This window comes from Euprymna scolopes, chromosome 41, assembly GCF_053919585.1.
Source record: "Euprymna scolopes isolate OS-2025 chromosome 41, ASM5391958v1, whole genome shotgun sequence".
NCBI lineage: Eukaryota > Metazoa > Mollusca > Cephalopoda > Sepiida > Sepiolidae > Euprymna > Euprymna scolopes.
The window spans coordinates 28,253,266-28,279,534 of NC_136522.1; the positions used below are offsets into that span (position 1 = coordinate 28,253,266).

Sequence of the window (26,269 nt, forward strand, 5' to 3'; positions counted from 1 at the left end):
TCCAGGCATCCCTGATGTTGTTACAGGGCGGACCGTTTTTTCCTGGTGTGAGAAACTTGTTGGACATTTACCAGCCTGTGGCTGGCTCCGCGTAGCTGTGGGTGTCATCAAACGCAGAGAAAATTTGGTAACCACAGGTTGGGACGATGTGCTTGACGATGCTCTTCTAACTCTGATGGTAACTGAGACCCTGGAGAGAGTCAACAAGGAGGACCCTGCCTGTGGAAAATGGTGTGTTGATGCAGACCATGTAAATGTGTGGGTCGACGCTAGTTCACATTAGAGCAAGGAGAGAATGTGCTTAAAGGTGCATGTTGGCTGCAACCGGTAAGTGATACTCAGCACATCAACTTAGCAGAGCTAGATGCTGTTGTAAATGGAATAAATCTCGCACTACAATGGCAATCAAAGAAACTGCACCTGTACACGAATTCTCTCTGTGTCTACCACTGGGTGTCTGACATACTTTCAGGACGGACAAGAATCCGCACTAAGGCAGCCAGCAAGATGTTGATCTGGTAAAGGCTAGATATGCTGAAGAGTCTGGTCTCTGAGTATGAACTATCAGTGGGGGTAATGCTGGTAACATCACATTGTAATGTAGTGCTGAACAACTAAGCCTTGCACCTCACAGATGGTATGGAGCCGTGAAGATGGGTGTGGAGCAATTGGCATGATTAGCCCATGTCAAATACAGAAGATTCATGCACAGAGCGGGCATCCAGGTGTCAAGAGAGCAGTGTATTTTGCAAGGCGTGTGGACCCAGCAGTGACAAAGGCAGATGTCAGGCAGATTGTCAGGTACTGTGAGGCATGTCAGTCTATTGATCCTGCACCAGAGCAATGGCGAAAAGGACAATTGGACGTCAAGAAGGTGTAGCAATGGGTGGCAATGGACATTACCCATTACAGTGGTAAACCCTTTCTAACTTGTATGGATTGTGGACCCACATGTTTTGCGGTATGGCAACACATGATTAGACAGGACTCAGCAAGTGTTGTTCGCATCTTGTCATCCATCTTTTTTGAGCGGGGTGCACCGGAAGAGATCTTGACGGATAACGATGCTGCTTTTTGTAGCCAACAAGTTCAGCAGCTGTTAGATGAATGGGGCGTCCGACTACGGCTGTGATGTGCTCGTGTACCATCAGGGAATGGCATTCCTGAGAGGAGCCATCGTAGCATTAAGAGAATTGCTGCCAGAAAGCAATGTACCATTACGGAGGCCATGTACTGGTATAACGTCATGCCAAAGGATGGGAAATTATCTACAACACTGGCTAATGCAATATACACATATTGTGTTAGACTAAAGGGAATTGATGCTGCACAGCAAGTCAACCAGAAAAGACATGCCAAATGAGATGGGGGATCCAGTTTAGGTGAGACCACCTGGAAACCGGTGCACCACCAAATTCAAGTGAGGACGAATCTCTGGGGTGATCAGCCAGCAGTTGGTCCTAGTTGATGGAACCCCGCTCCAATGTGCACAATCTCCACCTGGCTTCTGAGGTGCATCATACAACTACAGAGGAGAGAAATGAATCCTAAAATGATGAGCTACTGATGAACGAAATCAACAGACCAGAGAGTAATGATTATAGTTCATCTGACGTGGCAGAAACAGAATCAGAATCAGACCCAAAACCAGAACCAGAATCTGAATCTGAATCAGAACCTGGACCTGATCCCGAACCTGAATCTGAATCTGAATCTGCATCAGAACCAGAACCAGAGCCAAACCAGAACCAGAACGTGCCCCTTTGCAGAAGTAAGCAGACTAGGAGACCAACCCTGCAGTGCACTCTTTGTGATCATCAGATCAGGGGGAGTGTAATACTCACCAGAGTAGCAAGCGTCCGCATACAGGGTGTCCACAAAGTCTGGCTACATTATGTAGCCAGACTTTGTGGACACCCTGTATTTGTGCATTGTATAGATGTGCGTGCGAGCGGTGGCATGATGGAGGGGGAGGTCTTGCCGCAGGGAAGTGTTGGGTGGGAAAAAAGAAAAAAGATGACGCCTGGTGTTTTATAAATTGCGGTCTCGCAAGATAATGAGATCACGAGAAAACAGAAGGCACACATGCAAATGAGGCAAGGTGAAAAACTGCATAAAAAGCAAGCTTGAGTGAGAGGAAGTGACAGTGTCGTTTACAGTCACGAGGTTATTGTGTTACTATTGCGAGCGTTGGTGACGATTGAAGTTGAATTCAATAAACGCATTTCAGTTAAAAACACTATTACGTACTTACGTGGCATGCCGGAATTAATATAAATTACAAAAAGTCATGAAAAAAATGATCAAATAGAAAAATCATTAGAATAAAATATAAATTAAGAAGACAAGTAGAATTTCAAGTAAAAATGAAATTTATTAGCTCAAGACTTAATTAGATTTTGTCATTTTACGTTTATCGACAAAAATAATTTCGATTTTTGTGTAAATTGGTGAGCTTTTAAACCAACACATTTTAGGTGAAAACATTAACACGTATTGACGAAATTAAGATAAATTTTTAAACATTATGAAAAATAATTACAAGTAAAGATAATTTTTTTCTATTATAGAGTTTTATCGTATGTTTTAATGTGGAATAATTCTTAAAATCTAAGAGAAATAACTGCGATCTATTATTTTGACTTATCTCCCTTCCTTTCTTTGCATTCAATAAGTATCCACCATTAAAAAAAAAACACAAAAAAATATGGGACCTCCAATTTTTGGAAAATTTAGCACATCTTCTACTGTAATTTTTACTACTTTTGACATAAACCTTATCCCTGAGTGGCTTCTGGGCCTTGATAAGGGGTGACCACCGTGTAAAAAAAAAGGTATACGAAAATGTTTGTAAGTGAAATGCATTTGTTTGAAATCCTATATTATTGTACAAGTACCAAATATATATTAAAAATCATCTGTAAAAATACAAATGTGTATTTTTACAAATACTAGCAGCACCTGTGGAAATTGCACAGTTGCATCCTTCATTTGTTGTATATTGTTGCCATGCTCAAAAATATTTCTATTCTTTGGACGTCCGGCATGCAACACACTCTCACCCCTTTAATGTTGAAATCTTTAGATGCAGAAAAGCCTTCTACTTTAATAGCTTTTTCCCTCGGACTGTAAAACTTTGGAATTCCCTCTTTGTTTCCAGCTTTCATGATTGTACTAAGCTTCAAAATTTAATATAAATCGACATCTTGCTGCTCAACTTTCTCCAGTCCCCTGTTAGACACGGTCCAAATAGTAGCCTTTTACATTCCAAGTGGCAATATGCTTTATTTGGCATTAAAATAAGGTAAAAAAAAATTTGAGACCCGACGGATATGAGATCAAAATGGTGAGCAACAGTTGTAAACAGACCAGTTTTGTATTTTGACATGGCTTTTCTAGCTCTCAAATAGTTACCGCAGGTTAAAATTCTATCCGTCTCATACTTGATTAATGTGTTAATGTGCATTAGGTGTAAATTATAATCGTAACTTCTTTAATATTTTTCTTAATAAACCTCCATTTCTGAAACCATGTCTTCCGCCAATTGTTTTTACATGAATTAAATAAGAAGATATGAAGCAGTGACAAAATGATGACATATTTCGACAAAGAAATAAATGACAACTCAATGGAGAATTAAATGACAAAATTTACATTTTTCTGTTTGCTCTTGTTTTTGCATTCATTCAATTATTTGTTCTGACTAATCGAAGAATCCTTTTTTAATCTCACAATATTATGTTGACATTTCATCTATGGATTTCTAAGACTTTGATCAAATTTTGTTGCAAGGTCATCTCGTTGCAGCCATAAATTTATGAAAATGCCAAACATTTTTACATGAGACATGTTATCTATTTCAGTGATATCTACTGACCTATTTTTTCGAATTCATATGAGTTTAGATTGTGTGGCGACTGAATCGTGAAGTAATTCCTATGAACACTAAAAAGCAAATGGCTTGAATGGTTACAGCCTTTCTGTTATAAATTTACGTGTTCATACGACTGATTACGTCTAACGTGTATACATGTATAAGGACGTGTATGAACTCTAGTTTATAAATGTTCCTCTAGTTGTATGTATAAGTCCTCCATATAGCATTTATGTGTTTCATTTTAATTCATTTGAATTGAAGGCTCTTTTTTGTCACTTCCAAAAGTAAGTTTCACAGGAAAGTGTTAACTCAAAGTATTTTTATCAATGAAAATCGTCCCAAGTTTAAAAGTGTAACACATATATGTGAATGTAATAAACCAGTGCAAACTTAGAAACTCTTATAAGACCTGGTTAACAAAATCATTTTTCTCCAGACTTGACTAGCCAGCCACATACGGAAAACCCAAGAACGTTTGATAACCCCCTTCCACGCCTTTTGGACCGGGGTAGTCAGAAAGGACCCAATGACTCACACACAAGCTTTCTTCACTAGCTAATTGGTAACTCTTCTATTCTTTCATATTTCATTAATTTCCATTTTTAATATGTATGCATGTCCTTTTTATATATTTTTCATTTTCTTCCTTCGGTATAACGTAACTTTTTATACCGAATCTATTATAAAATGTCGGTGTGGTTGTTGACAATACCCAAAGAAGCTATCATTATCCAAAATAATCAGGGACCATGCCACAATTTTTAAAACTATTTTCTGACGCTTATTGCTTTGATTTTAATGGGATATGAGTTAATAATGTATACGTCTTTTTTTTAATGTTTTTATAGGATTGATTGATCTTTTATTTTTTTTTATTTTTTAAGGACGACGATAAAAAGAAAAAGTGATGACGTCGACGTTTCTACTACTGAGGAAGTAAAGAAGCTGGTATTTCTTCAAAATATCTACAAGCAAGTAAGGAAACATGCTATTGTACTACCAGATCTTCTATAATCATATAATCAGATATCATATATGATTATTACAATAATAATTTTTGAATACACACACCACATATATATATATAGTTTTAAATTCAAAATGGCGTAATTTAAACATATTATAAGATATTTACAGCATCTCTCCAAATTTTCGGATTTTTAATCATGTCAAAACACACTTTATTTCTTTTTGATGGATTGAATGTTGTTATTTCTTCTGATAAGTTAAGGCCAAAATAGATTCACTGATTGAAATAATATTTAAGTGATTGATTTTGAGCTACGAATATTATACTAACAAAACTAACTAAGAATTGTAAATGTCAACTGAATTAAAGTAATAAATTGTAAGATGGTTAACATCATGAACTTTGGAATATAGACTTTTGTGCATCTTTCATTATATTGCTCTGTAATTACATTGACCTTCTTAAACAAGGATTGGTATATATTATAAGGAAATAAAGTATATTTCTTCAGATATATATATATATATATATATATATATATATATATGATCTCCCCTTGAAACAAGGAACTTAACTGATCAATAGTAATTCGAAACCAAACAAAATGAATATTAGGATACATACACATAAATATAGTAATAAAAATTATACAAACATAGGAAAAAATAAATAATAAAAAAAAAATTGGAAATTAAGAAAAAAACAAAAAAAATAAAAATATGAATGTAAGGTTTAAAATAAGGATTTTGGTTTGCACGGTACCCAAGATGGCCGACCTGTAACAACGTGGAGATCGAAATTTCTTTTTCCCAAACGAACACATTAGGTTTATCATATACAAATAAACCTTTTGTTGATAACCTCGGGTGTAAATCGCATCTGACGAGTTGATGAGAGGAAAATTTCTATGAAAACATAAAACCATAAAATTGTAATCCCATTAACGAAACGGTTGTAATGAATATATCCAAGGTGAAGTAAACAAGAGTTATATAAAATTTAATCTTTTAATAGCATTTGTGATATATGATTTTGAAATTAGTATGTGTTTATGACATTTGGTACTTTTACTTTCTACTGTTATCTTATACTAGCAGTAATGAAAGCCTCTTTTGTGACATTTTACTTTTTTGTCAGTTCGTTTTAAAATTGCCATGTTGTAATTTAAACATGTTTGTGCTTCTTCACCCTCAGCAGGGTGGTGCATCCTACTGATTCTGCTTCATTATCATTAGTGGAAAGCAAATGCCGAATCTAATTCTTAATATGTTTTCTATGCCAATCTTTTAAAATTAGCATTTGAATCATGGATCTAAGAAAGTAGACATACACGTTTCTATCATTTAGATAGAATGAAAATCTTGTTTCCATTGATAACCTGGATTGTTCAACAATAGTAAGAAGGCTGCACTAAAGTCAGAAATACTAGAAATCGATTGGACAGCTTTTGACAGAAATAACTTCACAGCTAAAATTGTGAAATTGTGGGAATCATCGATATGATTGATGTTCTGTGATTTGCTTCTTCAGTGATTTCTTTTTTTTTTTTACACGGTGGTCACCACTTATCAAGGCTCGGAAGCCACTCAGGGATAAGTGTTATTGCAAGTACAGTACGTTAGTGTGGAGATTTAATGAAGTGTTTACTTAAGGGGGCGGTTCATCAGGAATTTGTTTACGTTGGACTTGAAGACATCCAGGTTGTAGTCAGGTGGAAAGCAGGCAGACGGAACAAATGGTCTCAGGAACTGGATTTTGCAATAAGCCTAATCAATCAAATGTCAGATGTTACAAAATATGGCTGCGTATCTACAGCATTTTTCCTATCAGATAATGGATCTCTTGTGACCGGGGATTATAAATATCCCAAACATTTTTTTTGTTGCAAATATTGATTCTATAGTCGTTTCCTGTTTCGCTGGAGGCACGTAGTTGCTCTCACCTGTTACTGGAATGTCTGTTCCTGAATATCCATTGGTTTAACATATTATTCATTGTAAAAGTTTTTACTGATTTGCCATTCTTTGATGTGATGGTTTGACATAACTTGCAAAAAGATGTATTTTTGGGATTTATATCAAAATACTTCCAGCAAAAACTGGTTGTCATAATGGTTGATGGTTGTTGTTAATTTTTAATTATTTTTTTACGTATTTGAATTATTTATGCTTGATATCGTTTTAGTAATTTATCTTAATACAATATACATTATCTAAACTAGAAAAATAAAAATATATATGTACTGGCAGCAAGAGTCCGACAATGAGGAACAAGAGTATGACTGATGAAGAATACTTTATGTTCGGTTCGCACATCTTCGCAATTTATTGTACAATTCTTCAACATGAAAACTAAAAACTAAAAAGTAATAATTTTCTTTGACAGTGATTTAAAGTAAAAAATAATAATATTAATTTCATAGAAGGATATAAGAAATGGAAATTTCTATACGCTTACATCTATTTGCCTCAAATTCAGTGCAGTCTAAAAAGTCTACATGTTAACAGCACGTAATGACTGTTATTTGATAATATGGTGAAGACGATACACGCTTCTTCAATAAATTTTTGATAATATGGCGACGACGATACACGCTTCTTCAATAAATTATTGATAATATGGCGACGACGATACACGCTTCTTCAATAAATTTTTGATAATATGGCGACGACGATACACGCTTCTTCAATAAATTTTTGATAATATGGCGACGACGATACACGCTTCTTCAATAAATTTTTTATAATATGGCGACGACGATACACGCTTCTTCAATAAATTTTTGATAATATGGCGAAGACGATACACGCTTCTTCTATAAATTTTTGATAATATGGCGACGACGATACACGCTTCTTCAATAAATTTTTGATAATAAGGCGACGACGATACACGCTTCTTCAATAAATTATTGATAATATGGCGACGACGATACACGCTTCTTCAATAAATTTTTGATAATATGGCGACGACGATACACGCTTCTTCAATAAATTTTTGATAATATGGCGAAGACGATACACGCTTCTTCAATAAATTTTTGATAATATGGCGACGACGATACACGCTTCTTCAATAAATTATTGATAATATGGCGACGACGATACACGCTTCTTCAATAAATTTTTGATAATATGGCGACGACGATACACGCTTCTTCAATAAATTTTTGATAATATGGCGACGACGATACACGCTTCTTCAATAAATTATTGATAATATGGCGACGACGATACACGCTTCTTCAATAAATTTTTGATAATATGGCGACGACGATACACGCTTCTTCAATAAATTTTTGATAATATGGCGACGACGATACACGCTTCTTCAATAAATTATTGATAATATGGCGACGACGATACACGCTTCTTCAATAAATTTTTGATAATATGGCGACGACGATACACGCTTCTTCAATAAATTTTTGATAATATGGCGAAGACGATACACGCTTCTTCAATAAATTTTTGATAATATGGCGACGACGATACACGCTTCTTCAATAAATTTTTGATAATATGGCGACGACGATACACGCTTCTTCAATACATTATTGATAATATGGCGAAGACGATACACGCTTCTTCAATAAATTTTTGATAATATGGCGACGACGATACACGCTTCTTCAATAAATTTTTGATAATATGGCGATGACGATACACGCTTCTTCAATAAATTTTTGATAATATGGCGACGACGATACACGCTTCTTCAATAAATTATTGATAATATGGCGAAGACGATACACGCTTCTTCAATAAATTTTTGATAATATGGCGACGACGATACACGCTTCTTCAATAAATTATTGATAATATGGCGACGACGATACACGCTTCTTCAATAAATTATTGATAATATGGCGACGACGATACACGCTTCTTCAATAAATTATTGATAATATGGCGACGACGATACACGCTTCTTCAATAAATTTTTGATAATATGGCGACGACGATACACGCTTCTTCAATAAATTATTGATAATATGGCGACGACGATACACGCTTCTTCAATAAATTTTTGATAATATGGCGACGACGATACACGCTTCTTCAATAAATTTTTGATAATATGGCGAAGACGATACACGCTTCTTCAATAAATTTTTGATAATATGGCGACGACGAAACACGCTTCTTCAATAAATTTTTGTAATATGGCGACGACGATACACGCTTCTTCAATACATTATTGATAATATGGCGAAGACGATACACGCTTCTTCAATACATTTTTGATAATATGGCGACGACGATACACGCTTCTTTAATAAATTTTTGATAATATGGCGATGACGATACACGCTTCTTCAATAATTTTTTGATAATATGGCGACGACGATACACGCTTCTTCAATAAATTATTGATAATATGGCGAAGACGATACACGCTTCTTCAATAAATTTTTGATAATATGGCGACGACGATACACGCTTCTTCAATAAATTATTGATAATATGGCGACGACGATACACGCTTCTTCAATAAATTATTGATAATATGGCGACGACGATACACGCTTCTTCAATAAATTATTGATAATATGGCGACGACGATACACGCTTCTTCAATAAATTTTTGATAATATGGCGACGACGATACACGCTTCTTCAATAAATTTTTGATAATATGGCGACGACGATACACGCTTCTTCAATAAATTATTGATAATATGGCGACGACGATACACGCTTCTTCAATAAATTTTTGATAATATGGCGACGACGATACACGCTTCTTCAATAAATTATTGATAATATGGCGAAGACGATACACGCTTCTTCAATAAATTTTTGATAATATGGCGACGACGATACACGCTTCTTCAATAAATTTTTGATAATATGGCGACGACGATACACGCTTCTTCAATAAATTATTGATAATATGGCGACGACGATACACGCTTCTTCAATAAATTTTTGATAATATGGCGACGACGATACACGCTTCTTCAATAAATTATTGATAATATGGCGACGACGATACACGCTTCTTCAATAAATTATTGATAATATGGCCACGACGATACACGCTTCTTCAATAAATTTTTGATAATATGGCGACGACGATACACGCTTCTTCAATAAATTATTGATAATATGGCGAAGACGATACACGCTTCTTCAATAAATTTTTGATATGGCGACGACGATACACGCTTCTTCAATAAATTTTTGATAATATGGCGACGACGATACACGCTTCTTCAATAAATGTTTGATAATATGGCGACGACGATACACGCTTCTTCAATAAATTTTTGATAATATGGCGACGACGATACACGCTTCTTCAATAAATTTTTGATAATATAGCGACGACGATACACGCTTCTTCAATAAATTTTTCATAATATGGCGACGACGATACACGCTTCTTCAATAAATTATTTATAATATGGCGAAGACGATACACGCTTCTTCAATAAATCTTTGATAATATGGCGACGACGATACACGCTTCTTCAATAAATTTTTGATAATATGGCGACGACGATACACGCTTCTTCAATAAATTTTTGATAATATGGCGACGACGATACACGCTTCTTCAATAAATTATTGATAATATGGCGACAACGAACGATACACGCTTCTTCAATAAATTTTTGATAATATGGCGACGACGATACACGCTTCTTCAATAAATATTTGATAATATGGCGACGACGATACACGCTTCTTCAATAAATTTTTGATAATATGGCGACGACGATACACGCTTCTTCAATAAATGTTTGATAATATGGCGACGACGATACACGCTTCTTCAATAAATTTTTGATAATATGGCGACAACGATACACGCTTCTTCAATAAATTTTTGATAATATGGCGACGACGATACACGCTTCTTCAATAATTTTTTGATAATATGGCGACGACGATACACGCTTCTTCAATACATTTTTGATAATAAGGCGACCACGATACACGCTTCTTCAATAAATTTTTGATAATACGGCGACGACGATACACGCTTCTTCAATAAATTTTTTATAATATGGCGACGACGATACACGCTTCTTCAATAAATTTTTGATAATATGGCGACGACGATACACGCTTCTTCAATAAATTTTTGATAATATGGCGACGACGATACACGCTTCTTCAATAAATGTTTGATAATATGGCGACGACGATACACGCTTCTTTAATAAATTTTTGATAATATGGCGACGACGATACACGCTTCTTCAATAAATTTTTGATAATATGGCGACGACGATACACGCTTCTTCAATAAATGTTTGATAATATGGCGACGACGATACACGCTTCTTCAATAAATTTTTGATAATATGGCGACGACGATACACGCTTCTTCAATAAATTTTTGATAATATAGCGACGACGATACACGCTTCTTCAATAAATTTTTCATAATATGGCGACGACGATACACGCTTCTTCAATAAATTATTTATAATATGGCGAAGACGATACACGCTTCTTCAATAAATCTTTGATAATATGGCGACGACGATACACGCTTCTTCAATAAATTTTTGATAATATGGCGACGACGATACACGCTTCTTCAATAAATTTTTGATAATATGGCGACGACGATACACGCTTCTTCAATAAATTTTTGATAATATGGCGACGACGATACACGCTTCTTCAATAAATTTTTGATAATATGGCGACGATGATACACGCTTCTTCAATAAATTTTTGATAATATGGCGACGACGATACACGCTTCTTCAATAAATTATTGATAATATGGCGACAACGAACGATACACGCTTCTTCAATAAATTTTTGATAATATGGCGACGACGATACACGCTTCTTCAATAAATTTTTGATAATATGGCGACAACGATACACGCTTCTTCAATAAATTTTTGATAATATGGCGACGACGATACACGCTTCTTCAATAAATATTTGATAATATGGCGACGACGATACACGCTTCTTCAATAAATTTTTGATAATATGGCGACGACGATACACGCTTCTTCAATAAATTTTTGATAATATGGCGACGACGATACACGCTTCTTCAATAAATTTTTGATAATATGGCGACAACGATACACGCTTCTTCAATAAATTTTTGATAATATGGCGACGACGATACACGCTTCTTCAATAATTTTTTGATAATATGGCGACGACGATACACGCTTCTTCAATACATTTTTGATAATAAGGCGACCACGATACACGCTTCTTCAATAAATTTTTGATAATACGGCGACGACGATACACGCTTCTTCAATAAATTTTTGATAATATGGCGACGACGATACACGCTTCTTCAATAAATTTTTGATAATATGGCGACGACGATACACGCTTCTTCAATAAATTTTTGATAATATGGCGACGACGATACACGCTTCTTCAATAAATTTTTGATAATATGGCGACGACGATACACGCTTCTTCAATAAATTTTTGATAATATGGCGACGACGATACACGCTTCTTCAATAAATATTTTATAATATGGCGACGACGATACACGCTTCTTCAATAAATTTTTGATAATATGGCGACGACGATACACGCTTCTTCAATAAATTTTTGATAATATGGCGACGACGATACACGCTTCTTCAATAAATTTTTGATAATATGGCGACGACGATACACGCGTCTTCAATAAATTATTGATAATATGGCGACGACGATACACGCTTCTTCAATAAATTTTTGATAATATGGCGACGACGATACACGTTTCTTCAATAAATTTTTGATAATATGGCGACGATGATACACGCTTCTTCAATAAATTATTGATAATAGTTTGTCTCTGATGTATCGTTATTTTCATGGAAAGTGTTCAACTGAGCTTCAATCTATGGTCCCCCCTCGCCAAACTTTCACAAGAAACACTCGTCTAGCTGTAAACACTATCAATAATTTCCCCCACTCTTTATCTGTGCCTAAACCTAAACGTAGATTCCATGAACAAAGCTTCTTTCTTAGAACTGCACGCCTGTGGAATTGTCTTCCGTTTTCCTGCTTTCCGGCTGACTACAATATGGTTTTGTTCAAGTCTAAAGTAAATAAGTTCTTGATGAGCCGTTCCATATAAGTTATTAAATTTACCAAATTTTCATTACTAATGATTACTATATTGACCAACTTCTACTGTACACTCTTTAACCCTTATCCTTGAGTGGCCTCTGGGCCTTGATAATGTGGTGATGCCTTTGTAAAAAAAAAAAAAAAAAAAAAAAAAATATGGCGACGACGATACACGCTTCTTCAATAAATTTTTGATAATATGGCGACGACGATACACGCTTCTTCAATAAATTATTGATAATATGGCGACGACGATACACGCTTCTTTAATAAATTTTTGATAATATGGCGACGACGATACACGCTTCTTCAATAAATTATTGATAATATGGCGACGACGATACACGCTTCTTCAATAAATTTTTGATAATATGGCGACGACGATAAACGCTTCTTCAATAAATTTTTGATAATATGGCGACGACGATACACGCTTCTTCAATAAATTTTTGATAATATGGCGACGACGATACACGCTTCTTCAATAAATTTTTGATAATATGGCGACGACGATACACGCTTCTTCAATAAATGTTTGATAATATGGCGACGACGATACACGCTTCTTCAATAAATTTTTGATAATATGGCGACGACGATACACGCTTCTTCAGTAAATTTTTGATAATATGGCGACGACGATACACGCTTCTTCAATAAATTTTTGATAATATGGCGACGACGATACACGCTTCTTCAATAAATTTTTGATAATATGGCGACGACGATACACGCTTCTTCAATAAATTATTGATAATATGGCGACGACGATACACGCTTCTTCAATAAATTTTTGATAATATAGCGACGACGATACACGCTTCTTCAATAAATTTTTGATAATATGGCGACGACGATACACGCTTCTTCAATAAATTTTGGATAATATGGCGACGACGATACACGCTTCTTCAATAAATTTTTGATAATATGGCGAAGACGATACACGCTTCTTCAATAAATTTTTGATAATATGGCGACGACGATACACGCTTCTTCAATAAATTATTGATAATATGGCGACGACGATACACGCTTCTTCAATAAATTTTTGATAATATGGCGACGACGATACACGCTTCTTCAATAAATTATTGATAATATGGCGACGACGATACACGCTTCTTCAATAAATTTTTGATAATATGGCGACGACGATACACGCTTCTTCAATAAATTATTGATAATATGGCGACGACGATACACGCTTCTTCAATAAATTTTTGATAATATGGCGACGACGATACACGCTTCTTCAATAAATTATTGATAATATGGCGACGACGATACACGCTTCTTCAATAAATTTTTGATAATATGGCGACGACGATACACGCTTCTTCAATAAATTTTTGATAATATGGCGACGACGATACACGCTTCTTCAATAAATTTTTGATAATATGGCGACGACGATACACGCTTCTTCAATAAATTTTTGATAATATGGCGACGACGATACACGCTTCTTCAGTAAATTTTTGATAATATGGCGACGACGATACACGCTTCTTCAATAAATTTTTGATAATATGGCGACGACGATACACGCTTCTTCAATAAATTTTTGATAATATGGCGACGACGATACACGCTTCTTCAATAAATTTTTGATAATATGGCGACGACGATACACGCTTCTTCAATAAATTTTTGATAATATGGCGACGACGATACACGCTTCTTCAATAAATTTTTGATAATATGGCGACGACGATACACGCTTCTTCAATAAATTTTTGATAATATGGCGACGACGATACACGCTTCTTCAATAAATTTTTGATAATATGGCGACGACGATACACGCTTCTTCAATAAATTATTGATAATATGGCGACGACGATACACGCTTCTTCAATAAATTGTCTCTGGCAAGCAAAAGAGGAAGTAACTTTGTCTTCGTTTAATTAATATTCATGAAAATAAAATCTGCTGATAAATCGGCATTAGAATACCAATTAATTGGCTGATTATCAAAGGACAATTAATCAGTAATCGGACACACACACACACACACACACACATACAAACACATATATATAATCACTTGTTTTTCTTCCTTCCTTACCATCGACAACATTCCATTCTTTGCATTGTAATAGCTTTATATATATATATATATATATATATTTGTTTGTTCCGTATTACAATAAAAATTACTGATTGTCATTTATATCAATAACACAAAATCTTTTTGAAATCTTGTATATATATATATATATATATATATATATATATATATAATTTTACTCATTCAATGAATTTAAAAATTTATGACGTGAAATGTTTGAGTTTCAAATCAAATATTTTTATTATTCTATGTAAATCAAAGAATACATTAGAAATATTTTAACTCCTTTTCCTATAGGATTTTGATGTCTACCATCTCTTCAGAGGAGAAAATATTAGTAAATAGTTATAATGGTTTACACCTTGTTTGCTAAAGTCAGTAAGACATGGAAAATCACAATAAAAAATTGATTGAGCAATTAAAGGTCATAGAGTAAGGGGAGTTAAAGAAAAGGATATAAAAGTTAACATCCAAATTGTGTGGTAAAATCCGAAGTGAATGCCCTTGAAAGCAATGTGGTAAAATGATCCAAACTGTATTTTGAGTAATCCACATCACGACGTAATGATCCGAATTAGGCATATTTCTGGAGCAATTTTCCTTTGTTATATAATGAGTCCGGTAAAAAAGTTTTTTTTTTATGTAGGTCTGGTGGATCTTTTTATTAATAAACATATAAATTGATATATTTAATATTTTTATATTCATAGAACATGAGCTTAAAATTCCACTCTAAAATAATTTTCAAATTGTTAATAACTGGGTCTTCCAATTAATTCTGATAGGGAACAGAAGAAATCGCAAAGAACTGCTGCTAAATTCTATGGCCTTTAAACAAATCAACACCCTACGTTTAACACGGAACTTGAGAATTTTGAAAACATGATGATTAATTTAGTCATAAATATAAAATTAAAGAACAACAGGTACACACCTAACAGTACTACTAGGAAAATAAATAACTTTGCTAAACAAGTCAAGAAAAGCTCACATATATTTGTTCCAGCTGATACAACTAAAAACTATTATAAACTAGAATATTGCAATTACAAGAAATTTATATACAAAGAACTAAATAAATCCTATAAACCTGCTCTTGAAAATAAAATAGATGAAATCAACGTAGAAGTTAAAAACTTAATTAATCTTATGAATATCCATGAACATACAGAAATTATTACCCCTGGCACTCCCAGCTTCACATTGAAGGACCATAAACAAAGCTTCCATAATAACCCTTCCATTAGACTAATTTGTCCTTCCAGTTAGGATATTGGTCTAGTAAGTAAGAAAATCTTAGATGGAACCTTACCTTCCATTAGATAAAAGGTTAAATTCCCACTTTGGCAATGCACTGACTCTGTTATAAAATGTTTTTTTAAAACTTAAAGATAAGTGACGACTAAGCTTTATCACTTTCGATATAAATAATTATTATCACTCAATCTCCCCAATACTATTAAATAAGGCATTAATATTTGCAAAAAAGCATTCGCACATTACTGATTTAGAAATTAAATTAATCTTATTGGCTAGACGACCCTTAGTAAGTTTTGATGGTAAATATTAGACAAGGAAGGATACTCCTAATGACTTCGACATAATAATGGGATCTTCGGATAGTGCACAAGTTACCGACCTAGTAGGCCTTTTTCTATTAAAAGAAATTAATATAGAATTCAACGATCTACAAGAAAGGCTATATAGGGATGACACATTATTCCGCGAGACCAAGCCACTACAACAACACTATTAAAAACTACACGATTTTTTCAAAAACTTTGGCTTAACAATTGAAGTCAACCCAAATAAAAAGACTTCCATTTTTTTAGATATCTCTTTAAATTTATGTTCTGAATCTTACACCCCATACCATGAACCAAATCTAAACCTATTTTATGTACATAAACAATCTAATCATCCAAAGTCAATAATTAAGTCAATAGTTCCGTCTATCTCCAAAACAATTTCAAATTTATCAGTTGACAAAAAAGCCTTTGACCAAGTATCAACATTTTACAACACTGCTTTAAGGAACTCAGGATATAAAGAACACATAGAATATAACAAAAATCCCTTTAGTGAAAAAGTTAAATTCAGTAATTACCCATAATATGACAATAAATCTAACAGCAACAAAAATAAGCCAAAATGTTCCTAACAATATTAATCTCTACACTAAGGATACACCCCTCAATACAATTCCAAACCAAAAACAATTTAATAATAATAAAAATAGAAATATAAGAGATAAAAAGCCATTTGGTTCAATCCTCCTGTTTTAATGTAAAAGCTAACATACCCAAAGGATTCTTTAGAATAGTGGAAAAATCTTTCAAATACCCGCATAAGTATAGTACTATATTAAACAAAAACTCTATAAAGATATCTTACTCTACAATGCCTAATCTAGCATAGACAAAAATTTCGACAAATAACAGGAAAGTTAAACAAGCTCAGGCTATTTCCGTTGATATAATACCTAAAAAGAAATGTAACTGCCAAAATAAAAATGAATGCCCCCTTAATAACGATTGCATGCACAAAGACGTGTAGTGTACGCTTACACGGTCACGCAATTGCCGAAACATGCAAACAACCGATCAAATATAGGAAATGATGAATATAATCAAAGTACTCAGGACACAAGTATATATAGGGAAGCATATGGTCAGGGTTCTAATAATAACAATAACAACAAAAACAAAGAGAGTAGCAGATCCAATAATATAATTCCCAGTAAAAATCAGAAGAATATTAACCAACCCCGCGTTATATATCTTCTGGTTCTCTCTCAACTCAACTCCCCAATATAAGATTCACCAGCACTGGGATGGATGAACAACTTAACAATAAAACATATAAACCATTCACTTATATAGGTGCATCTTCAAACTTAATAAAAGTAAGAATATCAAACCACTTACATTCTTTCAGAAATTAAAAATCTCAAAATAATTATAATAATAGCACATCTTTAACAACTTTAATCAATAGCCTGGAGGACAAAAAAATCCCTATTCAATTAAATGGAGTATACTGGATAAATCAAGCTCATACACCCCAGGGGACAAATTTTGTAATCTTTGCAGTTAACATTATCATCTTCAATAAACCTATAATAAATGCTAAGAACGAACTAGTTCCTAGATGTAAGCACAAGAAAAAAGTTAAATACAGATAACTTAAAATAAAATAACATAGATTTTCTAGATACCTGTAAATGGGTAAAAACATAACACTAAATGCATATTGCTTTTGCACTAATAACTATTGCGAAAATTTTCGAAAATAAGATCTCGAGCATATCAGTAAACCTATATACTAAAACATTCTTATTTACATTTTATATTGAGACTCAACATACACACATTCACATACGTTACTTTAAGTTCCAGCATATAACTGACACTTCTGGGATTTTGTTAGAATACTGTTTCAAACTAGCATCTCAATTAAAGAGCTTATAAATCGTCGCTCTTTTTACCCACAAATAGAGTAAGCATTCCCCATTGCAAGGAATTTTCTCTATTCACACATCTGAATATGAGCACATAATACTCAGTAATGCGTCATCCATTGTTCGTACTATAGGAACCCGGTTTTATAGGCATAGTTCCAAAACCTTATTTTCTTATTTTCATAAATTTACTTGGATTTTATTATGATTAGTTTTATTACAATAATGATTATTATTATTATTAATAGTATGATTATTATACTTTCATATATATATATATATATATATATATATATATATATATATATATATATATATATGAAGGTTTTTTTCAGTTAAATATTATTATTATTATTATTATTATTATTGTTATTATTATTATTAATTTTTTTATATTTTCAGTAAAGTATTTTATTACAGTAAAGTATTATCATTAGTATTATAAATTTAATAACACGCTTTATTGACACGCCTAGATTTAGTTTTACAAGTTACTTACACGAATAATTATAGTTTTAAATTTTTAGTTTAATTTCCTCATTTAAAGGATATTATCATTACGTTGCTTTGCTTCCTTTTCCTTTTCTTTTTATTTTGTGCGTTTTCTTTCTTCCTTCTTTATTCTGGGTTAAATTTCCTGACCTATATTCGCCGCCTGTCATTTTATTTTGTAAAGGTTGATTGACATCGTCTACGGATTCTCTCGCTTTTTTTTATTTTCTTTTGTCTTTTTTCATTAATACATTCACTACCCTTTTATTTTATTATATTTTATTTTATTTTATGTTATTTTGTTATTTTATTTTATTTATTTATTTATTTTATTTTATCTCATACTCGCTTTTTTATTGCGCACAAGCATTTTCTGTCCTTTCCTTCTTTTTCTTTTCCTTCTTCGTACAATTTCAATTTCTCTCATTCTGCATGGTCTATCTGCTAAAACGGCTTTAATTTTTTAATTTTTAATTTTATTAACAATTTGAAAGTTATTTTAGAGTGGAATTTTAAGCTAATGCTCTATGAATATAAAAATATTAAATATATCAGTTTATACGTTTCTTAATAAAAAGATCCACCGGACCCACATGAAAAAAAACTTTTTTAACGGACCCATTATATAACTAAGGAAAATTGCTCCAGGAATATGCCTAATTCGGATCATTACATTGTGATGTGGATTACTCAAAATACAGTTTGGATCATTTTACCACGCTGCTTTCAAGGGCATTCACTTCGGATTTTACCACACAATTTGGATGTTAACTTTTATATCAATTTTTAATTGTGATTTTCCATGTCTCACTGACTTTAGCAAATAAGGTGTAAACCATTATAACTATTTGCTAATATTTTCTCCTCTGAAGACATCAAAATCCTATAGGGTAAGGAATAAAAAATATTTCTAATGTATTCTTTGTCTTACATAGAATAATAAAAATCTTTGATCTGAAACTCAAACATTTCACGTCATAAATTTTTAAATTCATTGAATGACTAACATTTGATTTATTTGCTCTATCTTGTGTATCGAGCAATTGTTATTTAGGTGAGATAACACTTATAGAATATTACTGCCAGTGATATCTTGTAAGTCTTATAATTATAGGTTTCCATACCAGCTGATTATTGGATAATTTTATTCTGAAGTATATATATATATATATATATATATATATATATATATATATATATATATATATGTGTGTGTGTGTGTGTGTGTGTGTGTGGTCATCGACATACAGTACCGTTTCGTTGTATTCCAACTCATCAGTGCCGCTAGAATAGCTCCTCTCCCAAGCCGAAGATTGAACCTAAAACCATCTTATTGACAGTCGGCAGTTCTACCCATCGACCCAGCGGAGCGCCTGAGCGGTGGTCTTAAATAACCTCCAAAAATGTCTATTTTAAACAAACATTCGTCCACCAGTTTTCTAGTGCTCACACCACTTATTTACAAGCAAACAGCGAGCCTTGCATTTTTCAGCCAATTAAATAGTAGGTGAGATTATTTAAGACAGTGGTCTACCCAAAGAGGGGGGGCTTAAAATATATTTGTAGTCATCGACATACACTACCGTTTCGTTTATTACAACTCATCAGTGCCGCTAGACTAGCACCTCTCCCAAGCCGAAGACTGAACCTAGAACCATTTCGTTGATAGTCAGAAGTTCTACCCATCGACCTACGGGAGCAATACCCGTAAATAACCTCGCATAATGTCTATTTTAAACAAACATTCGTCCACCACTTTTATACAAACAGCAAGCCTCGCATTTTTCAGCCAATTAAGTAGTGGATGAGATTATTTACGAAAGTGCTCTACCCAAAGAGGGAGGCTTAAAATCGAGTGAACTTGTGTCGGCCATTTTTTCTCAAGTGCTTTCGATCTGTAATCATCATCATTAGGTGTAGTATAGTAGTATTTTTTGTTGTTGAACTTGACAAAAAATAATTAACACAAACAAAATTAAACTTATTATATATTACACGAAATTAAAAACTTCTAACTTAATAATTAAAACTAAAAATACTTTTAACCCTATACTGAGCCATACTAATGTAATATACGAATTCTCTTGTGCATTCAAAGAATGTCTTACTAACCAATCTGCGAATGCATCAAATACATATTTTGGTCCTACACCAACAACTCTATCCAGACGTCCCACATATCACCTTATAAGAAAACATCGCTATTCAATACCATATTACCTCTAATAATAAAAAACTAAAGTCAACCGAAATAAGACATATATTAACTACTAATAAATTAAGTACAGAAATTGCACACAGAGATTAAAATTATGAGAAGCAATACTAATTACAGCCTAACATTAACAAAATAGTATTTTAATATATTAAGCATATTTAACAGTATATATATATATATATATATATATATATATATATATATATATATATATATATATATATATGTAGGTATGTATGTATATACAGTGATGATCATATTTATTGGCACGGTAAAATAAAAGTTAAATTTTGTCTAATAAATTCTAAAAAAGGGATTAAATTAAAGAAAATAACAAAGTATATTATGTATTTTTAACTGGCCTTTCCGATGCAGCAATCGGATTTTAGAAAAAATAAATAACAAAGGAACAACAAACATAATTGCAAAAAACCCTTGTTCAAAATTATTGGCACGATTTATTTAATAATCAATTGTATAGCCTTTGGCCTTGATTACCTTCCTCAGTCGCTTTTCATAGTTTACAGCCAAGTTGTTGCACTCTTCAGTAGTAATTTTAGCCCACTCTTCCTGACAATAATCCTCCAATTGAATAAGATTCTTAGGCCTCCTTTGCATTACCCTCAATTTTAATGTTCTCCATAAATTTTCAATTGGATTAAGGTCTGGGCTTTGTGATGCCCACTCCAAAACATTAATATGATTGTCCTCAAGCCATTTCTTAGTCAGTTTAGCCGAATGCTTTGGGTCATTATCTTGCATGAACCACCAACGACGACCAAGTGAGAGCTCTTTAGCAGAGTCTTTCAGGTTTTCATCCAATATTTTAACATAATCTTCCTTTTTTATGCTACCTGTGACCTTAACAAGTCGCCCTGGTCCAGAGGCAGCAAAGGATCCCCAAAACATCAAACTGCCTCCACTGTGCTTCACTGTGGGTATGGTGTTCTTAGGCAGGAAAGCTTCGCCAGATTTTCTGTAAATATAAGACACTTTATTATGGCCAAATAACTCTATTTTCGTTTCGTCAGTCCATAGAACACGTTTCCAGAATGCAACATCTTTATCAATATGACGTTTTGCAAAGGCTAGCCTTGCTTTCAGGTGCATAGGCTTCAATAAGGGAGTCTTTCTCGGACGACATGCTTTTAAACCAGCTCTCTTCAAAACTCTACCAACTGTATGTCGAGATACATTCACTCCAGAGGTGCTCTGTTCATCAACAATCTCCCCAACAGAGATCCTTGGGTTTTGTTTTACTTGTCGAACAATTTTCCGTTCATCTCTTGGGGAAAGAATCCTTTTTCTCCCTCTACCCTCTAAACTCATAACGTGGCCTTGCGATTTGAACTTGTTTATTATGGCTCTAACAGTGGATTTGGGAAGGTTTAGCTTCTTTGAAATCTTATCATAGCCCTCCCCATTGGTATGGCATGCTACAACAAGCTTCCTGACGTCTTCGCTGTGTTCCTTAGTTTTAACCATGGCGATTGAAAATTATAATTTAGTCACTTATAATAGTTTAAATAAATCGCTATCTAAAAATTATCTGAAAAAAAATTATTCACTGAATTAGCGTTAAACAAGCATAATATGGCTATAAAAAAGTTCAGAAAGCACGTAAACCAGAAATTGATTGATATTATACTGATACTAAAAGAAAAACAAAGCCGTGCCAATAATTTTGAACAAGGGTTTTTTGCAATTATGTTTGTTGTTCCTTTGTTATTTATTTTTTCTAAAATCCGATTGCTGCATCGGAAAGGCCAGTTAAAAATACATAATATACTTTGTTATTTTCTTTAATTTAATCCCTTTTTTAGAATTTATTAGACAAAATTTAACTTTTATTTTACCGTGCCAATAAATATGATCATCACTATATATATATATATATATATATATATATATATATATATATATATATATATATATATATACAGGGTGTCCGTAAAGTTACTATACAATCTTATTGTTTTATTGTATTATATTTGTATTAATAGTTAATATTTATTTTTTTTACAGGTTTATTTAATCAAGCATGTATAGTAACTTTACGGAAACCCTGTATATTGTATACTATTATATAAACAGAGCTTTGTTTGTGTATGTCTCTGTGTGTCTGTGAGTTTATTCTCTGGGCTGATTTTTATGAAATTTCACAAGAAGGTACTTTGTGTGCTTGGCAGTGTTCTTAGACAGGTTTCATATCGGAATGTCTTCAATAAGTATAGACAATCGGTAATCGAAATAATATAATAAAAGAAGGAACAGGCGATTTTAACCAAAGTTAACACCTTACACGGCCTAACAACACAAGGCTATTTGACAAGTTTTATTACCACACAAACCGAAAGACCCAACATATAAAATCAACAGTAGGTTCTACTTATATATTTTGTCGATATTAACAGTAATAAATAAAAATGATTTTATACAAAAGGATAAATTATCAAAATTTTATAAATATTACGTTAATTAATTTGCAATGGAAGTGGTTTAAATGAACATTCTTAGTTATATATTTTAGAAGAATAGTTGAAGCTAGATTAATAACCGTTGGATTGAGAGTAGTTTTCTGCTTATATACTTAAGGATACCTGTCACAGAAGGATAAAATTTCCCCTTGCAAAACCGTTTTTCACCAGTTATATGTCGATTTATGAAGTTATTCCCCAAAAACCCTTAAAATACTCCAAATAAACTGAAATTTAAAAAATTAAAGTTATTCCCTAAAAACCCTTAAAATACTCCAAATAAACTGAATAAAAAATTATTATTAATTGATACTTGATGTCTTTTATTGAAATGTTTCAAAGATGAGAGCATCTGAATTTTCATGAAAAAGGACCAACCCGTTTTTTACTCTGCATAAAACTAAATTAAATCAAATGTATCTCAAATAATGAATTTTCACGTTTAGCATCTGTTTGCCAGAATCCTTAACAACTAGTGAATTTGTTTAGGAGTGAATCTTGCACATACAAATGTATAAATATATACGCACAGATATATATATATATATATATATTAATTCATTTTCACCCCAAACAAGGCACATTGCCACTTTGGTGTAGAGGGCTGTTATCAGGGACATAAGCTACTGGAGGACTATGTAGAGAGTTAGGCAGCAAGATGTTGGTTCATGTTATACTTAAACTTCTGCATGTCAGTACAGTTGGGGAAGCAGGGACCTGGAAGGGAATTCCAAAATCTGGCGGAAGAAACTACTGGAGTAAAAAGCTCTCTTACATCTAGGGATCTCTACTGTGTAAGGGTGGGATTTAGCTGCTTGTCGGATTTGTCGGGGTATTTAGTTTTAGTATGAAAATACATCTATTCCAAGTAAGGTACACAAAGGCGTCCATATTTCATTTTTGTAGGAAATAATCATAAGACATTGATTCCTCTGAGATGCTTACTTGCCATAAATATATTTCCATATTTCTATTACTAAGGTCTACTTTTGTATTGGGCATAGTTGAAGTAAATACTGAAAATATATGCACAATATATAATATCACATATGAATGTAGGCATAATAATAACTGTAGCAAGGAAATGGTATTTAAGAATTCAAGTAACATTTATAGCACATGCTTTAGAAAGAGCACATATAATATTGATTATAATAATAACATTGATTATAACTATAATAAAAATATTTATCATAATTATAATAATAATATTAAGTATAATTAAAATACTAATATGTATTTTACTAGTAATAATAATATTAATATTAATTATATCTATAATGATAATATTAATTATAACACTAATAATAACATTGATTATAACTATAATGAAATATTGATTATAGTTATAACAAATAGTGATTAAAATAGTAATAATAGTAATGTAATAAAAATATTGATTATAATAGTAATAATTATATTGATTATAATTATAATAAAATATTAATTAAAAATATAAAATATTGATTAAAATTATATTAAAATTACATCATGATAATGATTATAATTATAAGAAAATAGAAGAAAGAGAAACGTGATTTGGTTCACACCACTTCATAAACAAATGCTAAAACTTAATTTGGCAAGAAATCATGACAATAAATGATAATAAGATGAAAATCAAGTTTTTACTAATATTTAAAATGTATTTTAATGAAACCTATTTCTTTTTCTTTTTTACAATGTTTTTTTTTTCATTTGAAAGATTGAAGAACAAACATTAGGAAATTTGGAGACTGACACCATTGAAATGACCTCCTTACAGGCATGTCTAGATGGTCATGCATTAATTAAGGATAAATGTGGTAAGTTAAATTCCCTGTTGTAATAAAGAGGCTGCAGGGAGTTTGAGTGATGCAGTGGAATTGCAACAATGTATTTTATTTCTTTTAGAAAAACAATGGTGATAACACAATTTCTCACTTCAAAATCTAAGTAGAACTAAATAGAACTAGTCATTTACTATAGTTATTATGTTTGAATAATCTTTCTCTATTCTATTATTATTATTATTCGTGTTATATTTTCAATAACAAAAAATATTCTTTGTACATATGTGGAGGGTGTTTATCCGTGGGTCTCTTTTTTTCTTTTTGTTGTCGCCGTTTCATCAAGTAGTTGTTATAGAAATAAGCTTCTTTTCATAATTGAACTTTCTAATTAACTGCAGTGAGTGACACACACGGGCAGAAACATCGAGATAAAATTGTATTTAGATTATCAAGTTTTCTACATTATTGGCAGTGTCTCCACCGTTTCTATGGAGAGACTGATTAAAAAAAACTTTGTTCCTCTCAGCTCAGAAACATGACACCATACATTATTATTCGACTCTGTTTTCTCTATTGCTTAACCTGTTGCTTCCTGTCTCAATTTAATGTCATCCATCTCTGGGAAAAAATTCTGTTTTGCAGATTAAGGTTATTATGACACGCACTAAATGTGACCCTTATCAAAATTCACATCAGCTAACGTAATCGCCATTGACGGTTGGTCTCTAATATGTAGAAGTTGACTAAGTTCATATCTTTGATTCCTCCCCATAAAATATTCACAGCAAGAATTCGTCTTCTACAACAACTTAGAAGAATTATATATATATATATTTTCCTTTTTAAATCCTTTGTATGTG

At 32.6% G+C, this 26,269-nt stretch overlaps 1 protein-coding gene across 1 annotated transcript in view; it reads left to right on the forward strand.

Annotated features, from left to right (window-relative positions):
• Window positions 1-1,566: 1,566 nt before the first annotated feature.
• The window catches only part of LOC145266638 (uncharacterized), a 275,190-nt gene continuing 250,487 nt past the window's right edge, over window positions 1,567-26,269 (forward strand). Inside the window, exons 1-3 of the mRNA XM_080122562.1 lie at window positions 1,567-1,771; window positions 4,139-4,161; window positions 25,343-25,442. Of these exons, the coding sequence (XP_079978688.1) occupies window positions 1,567-1,771; window positions 4,139-4,161; window positions 25,343-25,442 (328 nt within the window). The remainder of the gene's footprint in view (window positions 1,772-4,138; window positions 4,162-25,342; window positions 25,443-26,269) is intronic.